Raw genomic sequence first — 21488 nt, 5'->3', positions numbered from 1 at the left:
GCCCATCTGCAACAGTATTGGCGTCATTTCTAACAACAAAATTCGGAGTGCTTGTTACTCTCGTGATCATTTGTAATTAGTTCTTTCGAAGTATGTATGATGTCAGCTGATCGCACAGTGTGAAAAAATGCCGTAAACAAGAAGGTAATTTTCTTACTTTTTACGCTTAAAAGCTATGCAGATAAAATAAAGTATTTTTTAGCACTTTGTTACTCGTCTGTGACATTTTGAGTAGACGTTACGGTGGTTCTGTTAGACAAGCATTAATTCTTGGATCAGGTATATTACAGCATACAGTTGCAGCTTGTTTTGTGGCGAACACCCACTATAGGGCATTGACCAAGAGATGGGTGGATTATCTGAAGTTATAACGACGAACTTTCAGGAAAGCTACCGAGTAAGTGCTGTAGTAAAGTGAAATTGCGCGTTAAAATGAAAATAATAGTAGAAACAACCTACAATAATCGCAAAGGCTAAAAATATTTAAGAGACATTCAAAGGGAAATTTGTCTAGACTTCATTAAATTCCTAGGGTACGGAGCAAACACCTCTCGCTGAATGCCAGAGTAGAAGTCACAAGCGAAGCTGCCCGAGCGCGAACCCAAGCCTTGTTATCGCTGTCTGTGTTCCGCCATTTGGGGAAACTAGCATTTCCTTGTTTTTGTTGATAAGTTCCTATTCTGACAAGGCCACGGAGGCCTTTTTTTTTGCGAGGAAACAGGAATAATGGCAAGATGTGGAGTCCTCATTTACTTATTATTTAGATAGTCAGGGGTCCGAAGGGCAACAAATAGGAGAAGGTGATTTCAACAACACAGATTTCACGCAACAATACAAGCTCCAGAAACACACATGTCGAAGAACAAAAAAGAACAGTTGGCGAACACAAACACAAAAGAGAACATCATAAAATACAACAGTGATTATGACAGAGCGAAGAGCACAACAAATATTGCTACATGATACGGCGTATATACAGTTACGTCAATTGGTACCAAATGCTTAATAATTGCGTGTTAAGCCGAAAAGGCGCACAGCAGTACAAATAATATTACAATCATTAAATGGCTTCGTATATCTGTGTGAAAACAATGTTTCAATTAGTTCGGCAATGTTTGACAGTTGTAAGTGCCTTTGTTCACGTGGCGTCGCAAGCGTCGAGTTTCTATGTGTATTGTGCGGGCAAAAATAGGCTGTACCTTGTCTACATGGTGTTACGACTAGACTGACGAAACGATTCGCGTCTCGCCGCGAGATTTATTTACGTCGAGCCGTTCGCGACCGTTACTGCACTAGCTTCCTAGTGGCGCTTGACACAGAGTGCATAAGCATTCTTTCCAGCAACTCACATAGCACACATATATTCCTGGTGTATCGGAACGCGTCTTCCGGAATGAAGGCAAGGATTGCCAAAATAATTACATTACTAGACAATTAAGCATTCTATGATGCCAACACTTAGCATCTTCATGTCGACAAATAGAAATAATTAGTCGTATGACAACCTATGCTTAGTTATTTATTATGTTTGATTAGTTTAACCTTTGTCACTCTTCGTTAACAATTTCACCCCTTAATATTATTGTCCTCGCTATTCTTAATCTGAATTCTACAGCACTGCGCCTAATTTTATCGTAAATAATACTTCTGAGGCTTCCTTACGTTTCATTGATCTTAAGAAGGCTTATTTAGGCTTTATTCTTTGGTCGTATTAATCCATATTTACTGTTATTATTCCCAACTGCTGCTCATACATACGTAGTGGTCACTACGTAGTCATAAGGCATTCTCATATATGTATACCCCTACTGGACCCCATGTTCACTTTTGGGGTGCATCGAGTCACGCGTGACACACAGACGGAGAGGTCAACCGACATATTTCCGACGCAAGTAGCCCTAAAATGCTCACGCAATAAAATGCCTAGCAGGCATCATTGGCTAAAAAAAATCAGTACGTGCACGCATCCTCGCCTCCTCCTCGGGGCGCGCAAAGCCATGATGTGCGAGCGCCATTGCGGTCTCCCGTCACGGAGCGAGAGGCTCAGTGGCGTACCAGCTATTACCAGAGTGGGGAGGGGGGGAGGGGTGCAAACCACGAACTAGAGAAATGTCACAAACGGCGCCGCGGTAGCTCAATTCGTTAGAGCATCGCACGCGTAATGCGAAGACGTGGGTCCTTCCCCACCTGCGGCAAGTTTTTTTCATCCACTTTCACTGTAATTTGATTCATTTCTTTAAATAAATTAGTAAGCACGAGTAATTTCCCCCATGTTGTCCTTGGTGTCATTGCTTGTTGGCTTCCGATGATATGAATAAAAAATATTGGGGCTCTCGGTTAATTCCCTTTCTTCTCGTTCATTACATAGCGAGGGTCTGGAACCCGGCAGCCTTGATGCTTTCGAGCAGCGTGTGTGGGTTTAATCAACCAGTTGCCTTCACCCAAAAAGTTCACGTATACGTATACGTGACCTCTGCTGAAGAACGCATGTTCCACATCCACCGCCGAGGCTTGTGAATGGTGACACCAGCTTCCACTCTCAGAGTTAGTTCTATTAGATAAAACAAATACACCCTAAAGTGGATGGAAAACTGGCGCCACGGTAGCTGAGTACATAAGAGCAACACGCGTAGTTCGCAGACTTGGGTTGCTATCCCACCTGGCGCCAGTTTTTTTTTCATCCACTATCACTTTTATTAATTTATCATTTGTTTAGTTCACTTAATAAGTGCACGCAATTTCCCGTTATTTGTCCTCAGTTTCCTTGTTTGTATGTGTTTTATCTATGGAATTCACACGTATATATTCGCCGGTGACGGCTTTTCGCCGGTTAACCAATATTAAACATTATCGCTGTGCACAGAAAGCGCCTGCCTGTTGTATTATGTCACTGAACTTTCTGTAATCTGATTGGTATCAACGATGCTCATCGTGCAGTACTTCCTGGAAGACTCGCGGACACCAGCGATTACTCTGGAACCTTCGATGACTCCTGTGTAAAAGCCGACGCGTTTTACCTGCTGATCAGATTATCTACGACCGCAGACTGTGTCTTCTGATCTGACTGTGCAGACTGATCGCAGATTGTGCGTTTGCCTGAGACGACCAGGAAGATTGTCACCAAGTCAACCAACAGAAGGCAGCCCCAGTGTTCGTCGTCTTTCTTCAACAACCATTTGCTCTCCCATTTGCATTTTCATTTGCTCACTCGCTCTCAGCAATTGAGGGAGCCACCTTCTTTCCGTGTATCTTCGTCGGAGGATTCGGAAACCTAGCTCCAGACTCTCGAAAGGATATCGACCTTCAGGAACGGGACCTCTGAGCTTAAGCTATGCCATGTTCACTTCTTCTTGGCAGTTGCAGCGAGGGCATGATTCCAGAACCGGCAATCAACCCATAAAACGTAGGACCTGTTCCGAAGCAACTTCCTGAGGACGTTCACGAGAATTATCTCGCAAGAGAGGTCCAAAGTTCTAATGGAAGCCGGAGTCCAGTTATCTAATGAGAACTTTGACATCTTTACGGAAGAAATGAGCCGTCTATTCTGTCATGCCGACCCGGAAATGTATGAGGAGAAGAAAGCTCACTTACTCATGCGTGGTGCCAAGCAAGAACATTTCGCCGGAATAAGAAACCCACCAATGACCGTTGAAGAGTTTCTTCTAGAGGCAAGCAACATCGAGAGAACACTCGAAATGCGGAACCGACAATTCAATCTCCACACAATCTGACAGACTACGTCGAAAGTCAACGAGCTGCGCGAGACCATCAGAGCGGTCGTGCAGGAGCAGCTTGAGAAGCCTCAAGTGGCCTCGATTGCCGACGTCCTATGCGAGGAGGCCCAAGAACCATCCAAAGGTCCCGCCCCCTCAGCAGGAAGCGATGGAATACGCCGCCGTAGCCCGCCGTCGCGTTCCCCCTCATCGCACGCGCCCGGGCGCGGTAACGCCGCAGTACCCTCGTCCACCACCGCCACCACCCCAACGCCAACCCGTCGCTCCGCGCAACATTCCCAGGAAGACCAACGCTTGGCGCGCCCCCTACTCCCGTCTGCTCTGCTATCACTGCGGAGGAGCCTGCCACATCTACTGCCAACGTCCATGCACCCGCAGCAACGTGAACCGCAGCAACGTGACCGCACCCGCAGCAACGTGAACGCTCTCCTTCTACCGTTGACTACCTCGCCGCTACTTATGGTAATGGAGCCCTCGACGACCGTCCCGTTCGCCGTCACCAGGCCGCTAGTTGTCCCAGCAACGTCGACCATACACTGGCCCTGTCCAGGGGCCCTATAACGTAAAACTGTTCCAATACGTTTTATTCCAATCTCCTGACGTCAAATTTGCGTAACCGCCGACGCAAGCATCACCCGGTGACCTGCGGGGTTGTCGGAACAAACCAATCAAACGCTGTCCTCGTTTACAGGAGGTCGCTTTTCTTCGCTTTAAAAACTATTAACATTCCCTACACTGAGCGGCTTGTTTTATCTAATTGGCTGACAAGAGGTGAGGAGCACGCTCAAGCGGAGAGGGATGCACTGAAAATCGGTAACCGGATGAAGAGGGTATTGCCAGAGTCTGTGATTGGTTCGCTTTCCCCTATATAGCTTGAGGTGGCTAGTCGAAAATTGCGGCGGCATGCAACGAAAGGTTAAGAATGCCGCTAAAACGAATCCTCACCGAAGATGAGTTGGCAGAGTGATGTTGTAAACATCCCTAAATTCTTTCACAACGTTACCCGGCCGTAAAAAAGTTTAATCGCATGCAAACAAACCCATACTCTGCGGCAGGTGGGAGTAGCCAGTGCCTGAACGATCGGCGGCCGCCATCGTTTATTCAGTTCATAACGGGGCAGCCTGCGGCTATTCCGAGAAAAATTCGGTTTTGTTCGGCATATTAATGCATCTTTAACGCACACACGTCACTTTGACGAGGCGAGTTCTCGCGGTTTTGTGACGCCGCGTGACAGGCAGGTGAAGTGGGTGCAGCCCAAAACAAATAGCCAAGGGCTATTAGCGAGAAGGCGTCCAATCAGAAATAACAATTTTTCTCTTGTTTGGTCCAATCTTCCATAATTAGTGTACACGCGTCATGTCAGATGGGGAGCTGTCGCGGTTTTCGCGACGTCGCGTGACAGTCAAGTAAAGTGGGGGTAGTTGAAAAATGTTTTTCACCAATCGTCCAGGGTTGATTGCAAAATCACAATATAAGTGTTGGAATAGGCTTTACGTAAGTGCGCCCCAGGGCCTGTCTGCGAGCCCATTTCTGGAAAGCTAACAGCAGCAATGAATGGAGGTGCGGTTCCTGTCTATCGAACTGGCGAAGATCCTTTGCCGCCGTCGACAAAAACTGCAAAAAGGCTATCTGTAAGACATATCAACGAGACGCCACCACCCCGACGAAGCCTAGAAGCAAAGAATATGCGGACAAAAGAACACCTGCCGACGCGACGTTCCAGCGACAGGCCAACATGACGGCACGGTGATCCGACGCCAAGACCTACCTGCAACGCAAGACAAAGACCCACCGACCCGGACGCGCTTCTGGACGGCCACGCATTAACCGCCACACAAGAGCCGACGACTCCGTCGTGAGTTGACCCATCGCCGCCAAGTTGAAGCAAGTTAAGAAAGGCCCTCAAATTCGTACCGCTGGAGGATACCTAATAACGCCGACTGGAATCTGCATGGCACGAATTACCGTTCATGATCGGAACAACATCGCCACCTTCGTTAACAGTGTTCACGGGACGTCATTCTTCGCGTAGACTTCCTGAACCAACATGGTGCAATCATCGACCTGAATTAGAAGTCGATAACGCAGTGCGAAGATCGAGCGATACCGCCGCAGAGCTTTCGTAGTAACCACGTCTTGAGTGTGTTCGAAGATCGAGTGAGCATCCCGCGTCGCTCCAGTGTTGTCATTTGCGTGGGCACCGATACACCTGCAGACGCAGAAACTGTCATCGAGGGCGATCAACGCCTGCTGCTCCATCGAGATATTTGAGTCGGAAGAGGGATCGCTGGAGTGCATGCAGGAAAAATGAAACTGATGCTGACAAACTTCAGCCGGAAGCTCAAGCACGACAAACCAGGAATGTGTTTTTTCCTCTAAGATTCTGCCGAATCGCCACCTCGACGAGGGTGGCGATATGGGCTTGTTGGTCGATCATCGTGGAATGGTGTCTAAATACGGCAGGAAATCACGGACACAAGAAGAAATGAATACGAACACAAGCGGCTACCTATAGGCTACAATTCTTTGACATAAATCTAGCATCCACATGAGTAAGCAAGAACAGGTCGGAAGTCTTCTTGGACTATCCGAATATTTCTTTTCGACTTCATCGGATTCGACAAACGCCAGTTGCAAAGCGTTTCATTATAACCGAGGAATCCGATCGACCGCTCCGCTAGAGCCCTTATCGTGTCTCGACGCGGCAACTAGAACCTATGACAAGTCGACGAAATGCTGCGCGACGTTATCCTCCAGCTGTCGAAATGCCCATGGGTGTCTCCTGTGGTCTTAGTGAAGAAGAATCATGGAACTCTTCGATTCTGCGTCGATTATCGCCGCTTGAACAAACTAACGACGGACATATCCCCCTCCGACGGATAGAGGATGTATCAGACAGTCTGTGTAATGCAAAGTACTTTTCGTTGATGATTATCAAGACGGGTTATTGGCAAACTGTAGTTGATGAAAGGGATCGAGAAAATACAGTATTTATCACGCCAGACAGCCCCTTCGAATTGAAGGTGATGCCATTAGGACTTTACACTGCGAATGAAATGTTCCAGCCCGTGATGGACAGAGTCTTGGCAGGACTGAAGTGGCTGACTTGTCACGTCTATTTATGTGACGTTGTAGTCTTTTCCACGAATTTCGAAGACCGATTGAGGTGGCTTCAGACAGTACTGGAGGCGATCAAGTGATCCAAAGTCATCCTGTAGCCGGAAAAGTGCAGTTTCGCTTGCGAAGAACTTCTGTTCCTAGGCCAAGTCATCAGGAAGCCTGGAGTCCATCCCGGCCCCCAAACGACAGCTGCCATCGCTAAGTTCCGGCGGCCTATCGACAAAGGGCAGCGCGCAGATTCGTTGGTTCATGTGTCATTTACAGGCGCTTTGTAAGAAACTTTTCAAGCATTGCGACACCAAAATGCTCATCTCACGAAATCCGACGTCGTCTTTAAATGGCAAACACGACAACATGAGGTATTTGAGGAGCTGAAACGATGGCTGGCGTCACCGCCGGTGCTGTCATACTTCGACAAAAACGCCTAGTCTGAAATCCACATTGATGCAAGTAGCGTTGGCCTCGCTGCCGTGCTTGTTCAAAAGGAAGGACGGAGCTGAATGCGTAATAGCTTACGCGAGCCGGTGGCTTTCAAGAGAGTTAGTGAATTATTCTACGATGGAGAAAGAGTGCCTTGTGATCATCCGGGCTGCGGAGAAATGTCCGCCTTACATGGACACTCTAAAAAAAGTTTACACTCTTTGGGTTGTATTTTGTCCCCAAACAATATTCGTCATCTGTCTTGCCCGCATTTCCTTTCTTTAAAGCTGCGAGCCCGGTACTTCCTAGTCTCGAACGGCTTACGCGTTATCAGCTTGAAACATCGTTCTCGACAGGAAAGTAGCGAGCGCAGAGATTTCGAAAAAGTAAACGCAAGCAAAGCAGATGACGATTATTGCCTGGGGAAAATATAAGCCCCAAAGGGTGTCAGCTTTTTTTTAAAGTGCACGCCAGGCACATCAAAGCGGTAAGCGACAACCGCAGCTTGTGTGGGCTGGCAAACTTAAAAGTATGCCTAGCACGATGGACTCTCAGACTCCAGGAATTCGACATAACCGTTCTGTGCAAGTCCGGCAGTAAACATTATGACGCAGACTGCCTGTCGCGCGCGCCTATTGACCCGCAACGCAAGGCGAACTGGACGACGACGCCTTTCTTAGAAAAATAACCGCAGATGACTCCGACAAAAAGCAACAAGCAGGCGCGGAGCTACACAGCCTTGTGGTGTATTTAGAAAGCAAGACCGACCTTGACCCTAGGGTAATTCTACGTGGCTTGCCCTCGTGTTACTTGCGCAATGACGTAATAGTAAAAAAAAAACTCCGCGGTCCACCCAAACTACCTCCTCGTTGTACCAGCAGCACTCCAACCAGAAACATTGCACGCCCTACACGACGATAATACAGCCGGGCACTTGGGCTTTTTCCGTACGCTCGCAATAAGAATTGGAAGACGCTTAAGCTTCGTCTTCAAGAGTGGAACGCGATAGCGTATCGTTCGCACCGCCCACTCATTCGCTTGGCATGCTCTTGAGTCACACAAAGACGAAACATGAATCTCAGCAAGCGGAACGAACCAAAGAACTCGGTGTCTCGCAGGGAGAAACGATTTATGCGAGCCAAACATCGTGATCGGCACGGAGAGCCGGGCCGCGACGCGCCATGAAGGCGGACGCGATCATGGGGCTGACGCCTCGATGGGATCGTCCTCTATCTCGCTTTGGAGCACCACGCAGACGCATGACTCCTCGCCAGCAGCACGGCACACATCGCTGGGAACGCTTTCCCACCAGACGCGCTACGGCGCAGCGATCACGTCAGAGGCGTCCCGCATCGGACGCTGCACATAGGAATAGCGCTGTGAGCGGAAAGAGGAGCCACGTCGCCTAAACACGAGGGTTCGAGTGACGCTCGCTGGAAGTTGGAAGGGAAGAGAGCGAGAAAACTTATTAAACGCAAGGGTATTGGGGCATCCTCGCACTGGTCCCCGCACGGCTCCATTGCGCTCAAACGAGACGAAGGGGAGAAGCGGGCGAGTAGCGCGCCACCTGTCGGGGTAGCGCCGTACATTGCGAGTGGGGGGGGGGGGGGTCTCCTGTGTTTGCCGCAACAAAGTTCTGCGTGTGCGCCAAGCGCAGAAGAAATCAGCGGAAACGCACTTCGCTACTCGTTTAACCGCGACTTCTGTAATTTACATGCTCTTAACTACCGATATAAACCGCAGTATAACTTTCTACGGCACGTTTGTAAGGCAACACCGCATTCACTAGAGGCGCTTTTGTCGCGCTTGGAACCATCGAACTCATGGCTCAGTGGTAGAGTCTCCGTCTCACACTCCGGACACCCTGGTTCGATTCCCACCCAGCCCATCTTGCAAGTTGTTTGTATTTATGAATTGCCTTCCGAGATTTGTCGCTCACGGCCAACGCCGCCGAAACCGGCTTTGCTGCGGCACGAGCTCCTTAACGCTGTCGCGTTAATACAAGTAAAGTACTATTGGCGGCGCTGGACCGCCGACGTCGCCTACTACGTCAAAACGTGGCGTGACTGTCTGCGACGCAAGACAGCACCGAGAAGACCAGCAGGTTTACTGCAGTCGATCGATCCTCCTTGCCGACCGTTTCAGCACGTCGGGATGAATTTGTTGGAGCTCATTCCGACGTCACCAACTCGAAACAAGGGGGATACTCTTGGCCACCGACTACTTTATCCGCTACGTCTAAATAAAAGCCCTGCCCAAAGGTAGTGCAGCTGAAGTAGCCAAATTTTTCGCCCAAGACATCCTGCTGCGAGATGGTGCGCCTGAAGTCCTCATTACTGACAGAGGAACAGTTTTTACAGCTGAGTACACTCACGCTATTCTGCAGTATTGTCAGACCAGTCACCAGAGGACCACTGCCTACCACTCGCAGAAGAATGGCCTATAGCGTAAAGACTGAACAAGACGCTCGTGGACATATTAGCGATGCCTGTTTACGTGAAACACAAGACATGGGATGCCTTGCTTACAATACGCAGTGCAAGAAGCAACACCGATGAAGCCGTTCAAGCTGGTTTAGTGAAGGAATCTGATCGCTACTCTCGACGCACGAAGAAAATGTAGACGTCACCGCCTACCTCCAACGCGCCGAAGATGTCCGACAGCTCGCTCTCCAGCACATCAAAAATCAGGCGCTGACCGAGAGCCGGCACTACTATCTCAACGACGCTACGTGGTATACCAACCCAGCGACGGCGTTTGGGTTTGGACCCCGTTACGCCGACAAGGACTTAGCGAGAAACTATTGCGACGCTATTTCGGAGCCTACGAGATCGTCCGACGTATTGGCGCACTGGACTATGACGTCGTGCCAGACTGCATGTCGCCATCCCAGCGGCGCCGCGCACACTCCGACGTGGTCCACGTGGCGAGTCTTAAGCCTTTTTACGTCCGCTGGCGAACTTTGTTAATTTGTTGTCTTTTTGCTACGGGTGTTTTTCGTTGCGCTTTCACGTTTGCCGCGTCGGGACGGGGCTTTTTAAAAGAAGAGAGGGTTGACTGGTGTGCCTTTTCCTCCTTCGCTGGTGACAGCTTTTCGCTGGCTCACTAATGTTCAACATTATCGCTCAGCGCAGGACGCGCCTAGATGCAGCGGAAGTTTCTCTAATGTTATCGATGATTTTACTAGTTCTCTGATGTCACCAAACACTGCGTGATCTGTTTGCATGAGCAACGCGAATTTTGTTGTACTTTTTCGGAAACACGCGGGCACCAGCAATTGCTCTGGAACGTTAGATGACTCATGTATAAAAGCCCACGCGCTTGGCCCGCAGATCAAATTTTGCACGATCGCCGATGTGTTCGTTGACATCGTTCTGCTTTGAGTTTAACTTGCTTTTTTGAGCAGAAGTTCGGCCAATAAAAAGTTAGTTTCGTCGTTCGTAGTTTGCGACTGTTTTCTTCGTCGCTATAACGTGGCAGCTAGTGGAAGTGCTTTTGCGTGTATGCATCGGACGCCCCGGGCCACCCCACACACCCAAGACAACACCAGCGCTGTCTCGGGAACGCAAGAAAGCCGCAGGCTACAAAACATCCCCCGGAGCGCGGACTTAAGTTGACAACAATGGCAGCCAACGCGTCGCCCATCGTTCTGCAACAGCGCAGGGAGCCACCGACCATCCGCGGATCATCATTTGAAGAACTGTAAAAATCGCTCAAAACGTATGAAATGGTCGGTACGTTCTAAACTGGAACAGCGACGACCAGCTGTGCCGTTTCTTCTCATTTCAAGATGCCGCCAGGACATTATTTGAGATTTCAAAAGCCAGCTCAACAACTTGGGAGCTATTTAGCCGCGACTTCCTACCTTCACGAGCGAAGTGAGCAAAGAGAGAACGCAAGCTCTGCTTGAAACCCCAGGGCAACTGCCTAAAGAGACGGAAGAGATGAGCCGTTTTTCCCTACACGCCGACCAGGAAATGTCCGAGGAGAAAAAGTCTACTTCCTGATGCAGGGCGTAAAGCAAGAACATTTCAACAGACTGATCCGCAACCTCCCGAAGACCGTAGCTGAGCTTTTGATAGAGGCAACGGCTATTGAAAAGATGCTAGAAATGAGCACCCGCTAATACAACCGGCAGGTGCTTTCGAAAAGAGCTAAATTCAGGCACTAGGCACCGACGAGCTCCGAGAGAAAATTAGAACCTTCGTACGAGAAGAACTGCGGAGGAAGTGCCCTTCTACGCCGGCTCAAGTGGCATTCACTACTGACATCGTCCGAGAGGCGATTCAGCAGTCACTTGGAGTCCCCGAATCACCGTGGCCTCAGGCGGAAGCGATTATCTACGCCGCCGTAGCCCGCCTTCACTGTCCCCCTCCGCGACCCCACCAGGGCCCGGTTATACCGCAGTTCTGTAGTTCGCCGCAGCAGCTGCCAATTCGCCCTCCCGTCGTCCCGCGCAGCTACCCAAGGAAGAGAGATGTATGGCGCGCCCCAGACCACCGCCCGCTCTGCTACCACTGCGCAGAAGCGGGCCACGCTTATACCACGACTTGGGACTCGTTGCAGCTCGGCCTCGTCCTTATAGAATTTGGCGAGGAATCAAATAGATGAATGACCATTGCCATCGAAAAAGATTCCTCAAACGAATTCTTGAACCCTACGCACTGTCAAGACAATTAAATGGCGTAGCCAGAAATTTCGTTCAGGAGGGACGGGGAGGGGGGCTCAGGTTGAAACTCAGCAGTGCTGCAACCTACTGTCTTAAACTATGATCGCAACAGCTGAGATGTTCTGGAGACGCAGATAATAGTCAAAGCCAACGTCTGACTTATATGTCTCGAATAAAAAAAGAAACTTGGTTGTTACACAACAACGCGAGTAGATCCAAGAAGACGAAGAATGCCGACAGGTTCTCGGGAAGATGGATTTCAAATTAAACTCTGTTTATAAAAACCCAATTCACACAAACGAATATCTGCTCACTTGTCGAACACAGCAGTCGCATGCTCACTCGCGCGGCCCACGACATATCGACATACATTGCACATGTAAATTGCGGAAATGCATATATACGGCAGAATTTCTTTACGCGAAAGTATCGAACGGTAACTTTATGTATTTTCATAAATATTTGCCAATTCAGTACCAACAATCAGCGGTGGTAACACATATTTCACTGCAGAGGGCAATGAAGCGGTAAGAAGAAATACATTTCACATAAACTCTCGTGAAACTGTCTCTTAAATGTGCACAACAACATGAACCTACGCTCCGGAAGCGCGCTGTTCTCGTTGCACGAAACTTATTAGATGAACTACAAGCTACAAGAATGCACGAAAGCGTGAGACATGCTCACCTTTCAAGAAGTGAAGTCATCAAACCCTCCGTCGTCTCGCTGGCACCGCGGCACCAATTCTCTTTGCGGCACAAGCACTGTCGTATTGCCGAGGAGCTCTAGCACACAAACGCACAGCTTAAACAAATTATTCTACCCACCACGATTCGAGGCCACAGTACCAGTTTTTCACAAGAGAACACGGACAGGCGAGAACAAAGGCAACACGGATGGGCGCTGTAGTACACACTAGACACAGGCGTATGGCTTGAAACTTGCGGCGAAATAATAGGGTTACACAAGTCCAGAGGTTGCGTCACGGTTAATGCACAGGATAGGGACCATATTTTACCTGTGGGCACTTTTCACTACATTACTAAATTATCGTCTTACTGCAACGAGCACTCATACCCACACAACGTGGTCCAGCGGCCAGCTCAATATAACGTCCAGTAATTTTACCTGCAACACACGATGGATGGATGCATGGATGGATGGATGGATGGATGGATGGATGGGTGGATGGGTGGATGGATGGATAGATGGATGGATGGATGGATGGATGGATGCATGGATGGATGGATGGATGGATGCATGGATGCATGGATGGATGGATGGATGGAAGGATGGATATTATGAGCGTCCCCTTTGGAACGGGGTAATGTGTTGCGCCGCCAAGGTCTTGCTATTATACTGCCTAATGTCCTACCTAGGTTAAAGAAAAAAAAAAGAAAAACTACAAAATGAACTCCCACAACCAAATTTTGTGACCCGCTATTGCGAACTTTGCTTGTGTACGTCTCAGTTTTTTGTCGTTTCCCTATTTTCTTCCACCAATCTTCCAATCACCTCTTGCTAATCTCTATTACGGACACGTTTACTTTTCTCCTGCTCTCGCTGAACCGAAGGGCTTCAAGGAGGCCAGTGTTGCCTAAGTTGACCACTGGGCCTTCACATTCTATTCATATGCTTATAAAATATGCTCCATCGTTTCCCTAGCTTTACCGCAGGAAGCATATGCTTCTTCAATCTTATATCTCGCTTTATAGGTGCGTGTTCTAAGGCAACCCGATTTCCCTTCGAAAAGTGATGAGCTTCCCTTTGATTTATCATAAATTGTTTCTTTCCTGATTTCGTTCTCTTCCTCCTAAAAAGTTGGTCATGGTCGGGTTCTTTTCCATTGCCGCCACCCATGAGATTAGTTCAGCCTCTCTGACTTTCCGCTTGATGTTCTTTGTTGCCGTGTTGTGCACGCTACAGGCCGCATACTTTCTGCTAAACTTCGTAGCTATTTTCCTCCACTGTGAATAAATGCGTTTCCTGTACAGATACCTCAACACTCTCTCAGCCCATTAACTTTCTTCCATATTCCTCAGCCGTTCTTCATAATCAATTTTACTGTGAGCTTCCCTCACTCCGAAACTAGTCCGGCCCATATCACCCTGCACAGCTTCATTTTTACTCTTCCCATGAGCGTCCGATGCGAGGCGTCCCACTGACCTTTGGTGCCCATCGAGTCCTCATTGTACCCCTGATTTAAAGCAAACAATTGCATTTGGAACCATTACACCTTTCCACATACCCCGGAGCACCTCGTACCTATTGTATCCCCATTGTGCTATGTGCTTCATTATGGCTGCATTTCTCGTCCCCTTTACTGTTATTGATTTTCCTGTGTTTCCATATATGTATTGTGTTCATTTATCCATATACCAAGGTATGTATATTCTCTGACACGAGGAATATTCTGGCCGTCTATTGCCACTGTGTATTCAAGTACACGTTGCGCTTCAGCAGCGTTGTACTGCGGTTAACCAGTGAATGTAGCCTCCGAAATCTACGTTCGCTTCTAGGGAACGGAGTGTGTAAAAGCACGCCTTCGGGCTTCAATTTTGTTGCGTAGAGGATGTCATATATTGAAGGAAGGCCGATATTTAAACACCATTTATTGAGGTCAGAGTGCGTGGGTGTGCTGTCTTTTTTTTTTAGTAAAGTATACACAGGGACTTCAGTTGAACTGTGCGCGATCTTTTGCTGGAGGACACGAGCCAGTCAGCGCGCAGCCCGTGCAGCTCCGTCTGCTTGCAATCGCGAACAGCCTGCACGAGCAGCTACGAGACCCGCCAAGCAGAAATTCGTGATCACCGCGCACGTACACGCTTCTTATGGCGCCATATGTCGCGTATTAGAGAATTTGTGACCTCATCTTGAATCGGTGGAACCATCTATCCTCGTAGCGTAAAGAATAAAGAAGACAAACGTGGTGATCACTCGTCTGCTACGGTAGCTAGAGCAACGGCCGAAGTGAAATAACCATACTGCTTGCATGTAAAACAAATACACTCATGCTCCGTATGCAACTTTCACTACTCACCTAACTGACAATTCTAAATCATTCAGTTGTGCCCCCAAGCAAGCATTTACGGGATCCGCGCTGCTGTACTTCTACCCCTACTAATGTCAACAGAAGAATCACAAGAGGTTTTCAAGAGAAATTCACTTCATGTAGCGACCGCAGGTTCTGCATGTGTTAGTGAGCAAGCCTTAGTGCATAATTTTCGTAGAGTATAGTAGAGGAATGTTATAGCAAGACCGAGGGTTGAAAAGGCCGAGCCCACTTCCCCCCTTAATTTTTTTACTTGGAAGCGCCAGTAAATAATACATCTCAGAGGTAGATGAACTATCTGTAGCATGTGTTAACAAATATTCACTGTCTGCTATCTGTGTTACTTGGATGTGCACTGGAGGGAGTGCACAGCCAGGTAACAGAGAGTGAACTCACCGGTAACATCCTGCCGTAAACACAAAGGGCACACCCTACAGGAGAGATTAAGTTTACTTGCTCGTGTCGTACGAAAGGATGCGTTAAGATGGAGTACAGATGAAGTATGTTTCCAGAAGTTCTCATAAAGAACAAGGAAACATAAAGGTCACATAGGGCACATGAAGGAAACATACAGGCAATAAAAATCATGGCCGTTCTCGTAGGGGCCCTGACCTCTAAATTTAGCGGCAGTGCGGCGTATATAAATAACTTTGCCAACAATTGTGATAAATGCCCCATTTTAGCACAGCTCTACTTTCACTACGTGATATATTGGCTGACGCGGACAATCTGTCTCGTGTTGCACGTTGCAAATAAAGCTACACGCGAAGCGATTGCCTCGTTAATCTGGAGATCGCGAGAGCCAGAGCGTGCACGCGTCACCCACGCCGCAGCGCAGCAGCGTCTGCCGACAGACATCGCAGACGAGTCGCTCTACTCTGGTGCCAATCTCATCGCCATTGTCGTCGCACTAGGCTTTCCTTGTTTTGCTTTCTCTAAACCCTGCTCCGCTGTCCAAGTCATGGTTCCGCTGCACCCTCCTCTGCGCTTCTCGTGGTTTTTTTGTCAGCATCAATTTCACTTTTCCTCCTTGAAGTCGAGTGATTCCGACGCCAATTCCACGTTTTAGCACTAAATGTTGATTGCCCTCGACAACGGCATCTGCGAGTTTGGCGGCGCCGACGGAATGGATGTTGCGCCAGCGAAGCGGGATGCTAACGATTGAGCACACTCACGACATGGTGACTCGGAGAGCATTCCGGCGGGTCGTTTAGTCTTCCGAAAGAGTTATCCACTTGGACTGTGGAGAAGTCCATGGCAAGAATTATATCTCTAGATCACTGTTCGAGAATAACGAAGGTGGCTGGGTAGGTACGGTCATGAACGGTAATTCCAGCCGCGGAGGTTGCAGCCGGCGTTAAAAGGTGTTATTCAGCTCTTCACTTGGGAGCCATCCCACGCTATATTGACTTTCTTCATTTTGGCAGCGTATGGTCAACTAATGAGGGAATATTTTACCGATGTGTCTACAAGAGCTGCATTTGTGTGGCTGTCGACAAGTAGGTAGAGGCTGGTAGTACTTCGTCTTACATTGCAGTTAAGCACGGCGTCAGGCCACCGCTGTATCACATTATCCCGCTGATCTTACGTCCCGTAGTCAGGTATTCTGTAGGCGGTGCAGTTTTGCTTCGATGCTTCATGTGGATGGCGACATCTCGTTGCCTCGTTGTTGATTTGGGTCCTGAAGCGTCGGCGGCGGATCTTCGGCATTTCGACGCACCAACATCGTTTGCTGCTTTTAGTTTTTCTGATAGGGGTTAATTCATTTTTTTTTTTCGGAGATAGGCAGCGCAGTCGAGGGCGGCAGAAGACTAGGTGGGGTGATGAAATTGATAAATTCGCAGGCGCTAGCTTGAATCGTTTGGCGCTGTACAGGGATAATCCGAGCCGCAGTTCCGGTCCTGCAGTGGAGATAAAAAATGACGATGATGATGACGATGATGATGATGATGACAGGCCACGGCCTGAGCCAGCGTATGATCGTCGCCACGGCGCGGACGCGCGCGAGGATTCGCGCTGAATCTTTCTAGTTCCATCTGGATCTATTGGGCATTGATGGTAGACATGGCCCGCTCCACCGCCGTGATAAAACAGCGGACGGTGCAAAACGGGAGCTCGCCACTTTGCCGGTTCCTTCTGGGCGTCGCACCGGTCGACGAGCGCACGGGGTGGCGGCATCTGGCCCAAGTTAGGTGTCAAGCTAGGTTGTGGCATCATAAGACCCTTACGCGAGCGTGAACGAGGAACCTGGTGGATGGTGACAGTGGCATAGGTCGTTGTTTTCGGCATAGAATGCGGCGGTTCAGTATTTTCAGTAATTGTTGAGTTTCCCCACGGATGAACTCGGCAAATCACGTCACTTCAGGCTGCCACGATGGGAATATCTTGCGGAGCTCTTCCTACGTGATGGGCTTGATGGTTTCTAACAAATATTTGGAGCAGCTTCCGCGGGTTTCTGCGCAGTTCGGCATAAAGCGGTGGTTGAATTGCCTGGTGCGCATTTACACTATCTTCTCAAGTGATGAAGCCACTGTAAGAAATGCGGTTACGGTCATCGGCTGGTTGCGCATCAACCCATACAAGAACTCTTGCTTTACACCGCGCATAAGGAACAGAACCTTCTTTTCTACGGACATGTCGGGGCTTGGCGTTGCGGAATTGCGGAGTCATTCCTTCGGTGGAAATCGCGACGGTCTTATTCGGTAGCTTCCACCAAAGCTTGAGCTCCCTCTTTGCGCACGATACTTGTTATGACCTGCAGGAAGTCCGTACGGAACTGGTCCCATGTAATGAGGGTGGATTCTCGGTTTTCAAACCATGTGCTCACGCGTCTTGCAAGTAGAAGTACATATGGCGCAACTTCTCAGCGTTCGAAACTTTAATGTTGAGATCCTTCCAGAAGTCTCAAGTTAGGTTTCTGGGTCGTCTGAGGAGCATCCGCGGATAATGGGTGGCTGTCTTGGCTGCTGCAAGACTATGTGAGCGGGGTACCCTGCATCTGTCATCGTGGTCAACATGGCCAACATGGCCAACATGGCCAACATGGCCTGTCAACATGGCCTTATTTTTCCTCGTCCGCTCAAGTAGAAAACCTCGTGGACAGCTTTATTCTGCAGCTAGCTCGATCGTGTGGGGCGACGCCGGCATTGTCTTCGTGGTAGGGCATGAATTACTGCTTTTTCGGGGGCGACCCATACCTGAATCCGCAAGCACCTCCACCAGGCGTTACGTGGTGCTGGCGGTGGAGAATGAAGTAGCAAATACTGCGTATCACAAAATTAACTTATTATTGGGCGAACTAGAGCCCTTAAAAGCAAGCGACATTCAAAGCACAGCAATAGTAGTAAGCCCAGTTGGAGATGGTCGAAAATCAGACCAGCGGGTCAAGCGTGTCGGCTTTATACTTGACTCGTCAAAGGTTCAAACGTAATCGCTGGTACCCTCGTGCGTTCCAGAAAGTCTCGTGAAATTCGCGTCGCGCATACAATTAGATTACACAAGGTGCGGTGGCAGCAGAAAACGGATAGAACCATCAATAACAAACAAGGAACTTCCGATAGACGCAGGCGCATCCGCAGCTGAACGTTCTAAGAGCGGCTAAGAGCGGTCATAATAACAAGTTTACAAGAACAAGTTTCGCACATCGACTGCACAAAAACGGAGCTCGTATTCTAGTTTTACAATTCGGGTTTCCTCACTTTGTTATTGTTTGTTATTTTGCACCCAAGATAACGACAGGTGTGCACCTTAAATCATTTCATTCCGCAGACACTACAGGCCAGGTTGAGTTTGAATCCATGAAGACGCGCACGAGCTTGTCGCCGCACACCACTACCAGCTGGAGTGTGCACGGTGATTTCGTCCAACTTGATCCATCTTACTACGTCCATTCTCATTGAGCAATACGAACGAACAAGCAGCTTATGTAACCACGGAAGTAGTTATGGTATCACGAGCCAGTTACTGAATACAATGATCAGGCTGCTGCACTAGCTGCGATTTTGAGACGAATTTGGTGGGCAGGTTTAAACGTCGCACTGCTGCTTAGTCTAGCACAAGGCGACCATCAAACAGATATGCCACGCTTTCACCCACGCTACTATCGAATCCATGAATGGACACTATGATGACCCTTTTCTTTACAGCTCTGCTACAGCACGGGAGGAGGCTGAAATTTTAACATATAGAAGTTACACAAGTGCATCGCTCCCCGAATGAGCGTATCTTTGACACACACACAGCAAATGCACTTTCGCTGCTTCTGCTAGACTTGCTTTGTTTGATGCATACGAAAAGTGACAAATTTCATGGTAAAACAATTTGATGAACTTTCAGGACATACCTCGTCGGCACTGCTTGAGAACAGTTGTCATGTCTCTAAAGTCGTATTGCTCCTCTTCATTGAAGTTATCATGGGTAGGTTCAGCTTTGTGCAGTTTCAAGTTGCCTGAAAAAAGAAGAAGCAATTTTTTACGTGCCCTTTTCAATAAATTCCAATTTACCAGACATAATGTGTGCACATATGATGTGTAGGCATTTGCTTGTTTTCTTTTCGCCTCCATCACAGCGTATCTGCATTTCAATGCAGGTTGTGGGGCTGGCACTGTGGACCGCTCGAATCGGTGCAGTAAAACGTCTTTCGTGGTATTTAGCCAAGTGGATCACCCCTTCCTGCGTATATCGGGAGCAATAAAGTGGTTTCTGGCCATGCATTGACGTAATCGGTGCCATTGGCTGCGACTTGTCACTTTTCCACTAGTGATATAAAGATCAGGTCACTGACAGGAATAAAATGGAAAATACACTGAAACAGAAACGTATAGATGGCGCCATATGGTCGACGCATTCTGGGCTTCTTTAATGTGACGATTGCACACTAATGCGTTGCTTTTTTCGCAATCACCCAAGCGTCGCACCAACCATTCATTCTCGTTATCCGCTGATCATAGATGGAAGTTTGTGAAAAATACATTAACGGAAGAAATTCTGACATTAAACGGGCATTGGTTTGTCTCATTTTATTTATTTATTTATTTATTTATTTATTTATTTATTATACCTCAAAGGCCCCAGAGATGGGGTATTACATGAGGGATGGGCTTAACAAAACAGTGATAGGCCTACTTTCGAACATTACCCTTTCTAATTGGATATCGTGTCGTGATTCAGGGTAGGGATACTATTCCTGAGTACATTTTTATTTTGTGCGAATTGATTACGGTATGCACCCATGAGCGATGATGAGGTTTTAGGCATGCTCCGGAGGCCAGGCTTGGTAGATTGTGATGATTTGTGTCGTTCGGATCAATCTCTCCTTAGCAGTCATTCATGACCGGCTGAACTCGGTGATAGCATAGGCAGGTCAGCGCTAAGCCTACTAAGAAAGTGCGAAAAGCATTAGAATTGCATCAGCATTCCGGTCTGCAATATCGCATTTTTCATTTGAGAACTTCTGCAAGTGCAAGTAACACAAAGTTTGTCTTTGCCCAGCATCATTGCTCCACTTGTCGGAATGTTGCCAGCCCGTGCATCGGCGAACCACTTAAGAAGCGCCCCCTCTACATGCGCATAGGTGGCCTTCCTCTGGCGCTTTCTCTTCGTCGAGTAGGCGGCCGAGCTGGCGATCTTGCTCTTTAGAATCGTCGAAATGGTTGATTTACGCACGTTGTACTTCTTCACCAACTCGCAGTCTTTAGCAGCCCGAGACATTTCGTTCAATACTGCTCGCATCGCTGCCATGTTCAGCGCTTTTCGTTTCGTGACCGCTTTACGCACGGCGTTCCCGTCTGCTATGCTGTACAACTCGGGCCGGACTAGAACGAAGCGCGGAAGCATGGTGACTAGTGTGGATAGGCCTACTTCACGGTAAGGGCCAGAGAACAAAACTGGTGAACTTCAGCCGGCTCCTTAGCGTGCACGTGCCGAGACAGCGAGGGAGTTGCAGGAAGGAGTGAGGGGAGCGGAGTTGCGAGGACGGGCGGGAGGGCGACCTTGGAAGCCACACGCCGACGCTCGTGTGCAGTGCGCCACGGCGGGGCACGAAACGAGTAAGTTCGCCTCACAGGAAGCTCGGAAAAACAGACCGCGCGAGCAAACGGGTCGCAGGTCGTCGTTATTCCGCATCGCAGCGGCGGGTTTACGCAGTCCGCCCTAACCGATCGGCAGAGCTCAAAGGCGTTCGTTAGACATGCGATTTTATGCCGTTGAAATAATGTGTATTTTGACGGTCGCACGGCTCGCTTTCGTTTTAAGCGAAAGTTCGGCTTAAGTGGGGCCTTTATATGTGGACTCGACTGTACTACGCTCCTCTTCAACGCTCGCATGGTCTCCGGCGTTCGAGGCATACATTGGTTAAGTCATGTACGAAGCAGCACCCTGAGTAAGCCACTGCTGGTCCCGCAAAGAGATAGGTACTACCGCTGTTTTATAGGCATTCGGGGGTTTGCTTTAAAGCGACACTAAAGGTTAATATTAAGTCAACGTGGACTGTTGA

The 21488-nt window shown here is 48.6% G+C and overlaps 1 protein-coding gene across 1 annotated transcript in view; it reads right to left on the bottom strand.

Moving 5' to 3' along the window:
* LOC126524719 (uncharacterized) overlaps positions 1-21488 on the bottom strand; it is a 451239-nt gene that overhangs the window by 336429 nt on the left and 93322 nt on the right. The window contains exon 6 of the mRNA XM_055067253.2: positions 19338-19442. Coding sequence (XP_054923228.2) covers positions 19338-19442 — 105 coding nt within the window. The remainder of the gene's footprint in view (positions 1-19337; positions 19443-21488) is intronic.

Source organism: Dermacentor andersoni, chromosome 3, assembly GCF_023375885.2.
Source record: "Dermacentor andersoni chromosome 3, qqDerAnde1_hic_scaffold, whole genome shotgun sequence".
NCBI classification, from domain to species: Eukaryota; Metazoa; Arthropoda; class Arachnida; order Ixodida; family Ixodidae; genus Dermacentor; species Dermacentor andersoni.
Note: the sequence above shows the minus strand (reverse complement) of the source record. Positions and strands in the feature narration are given on the sequence as shown.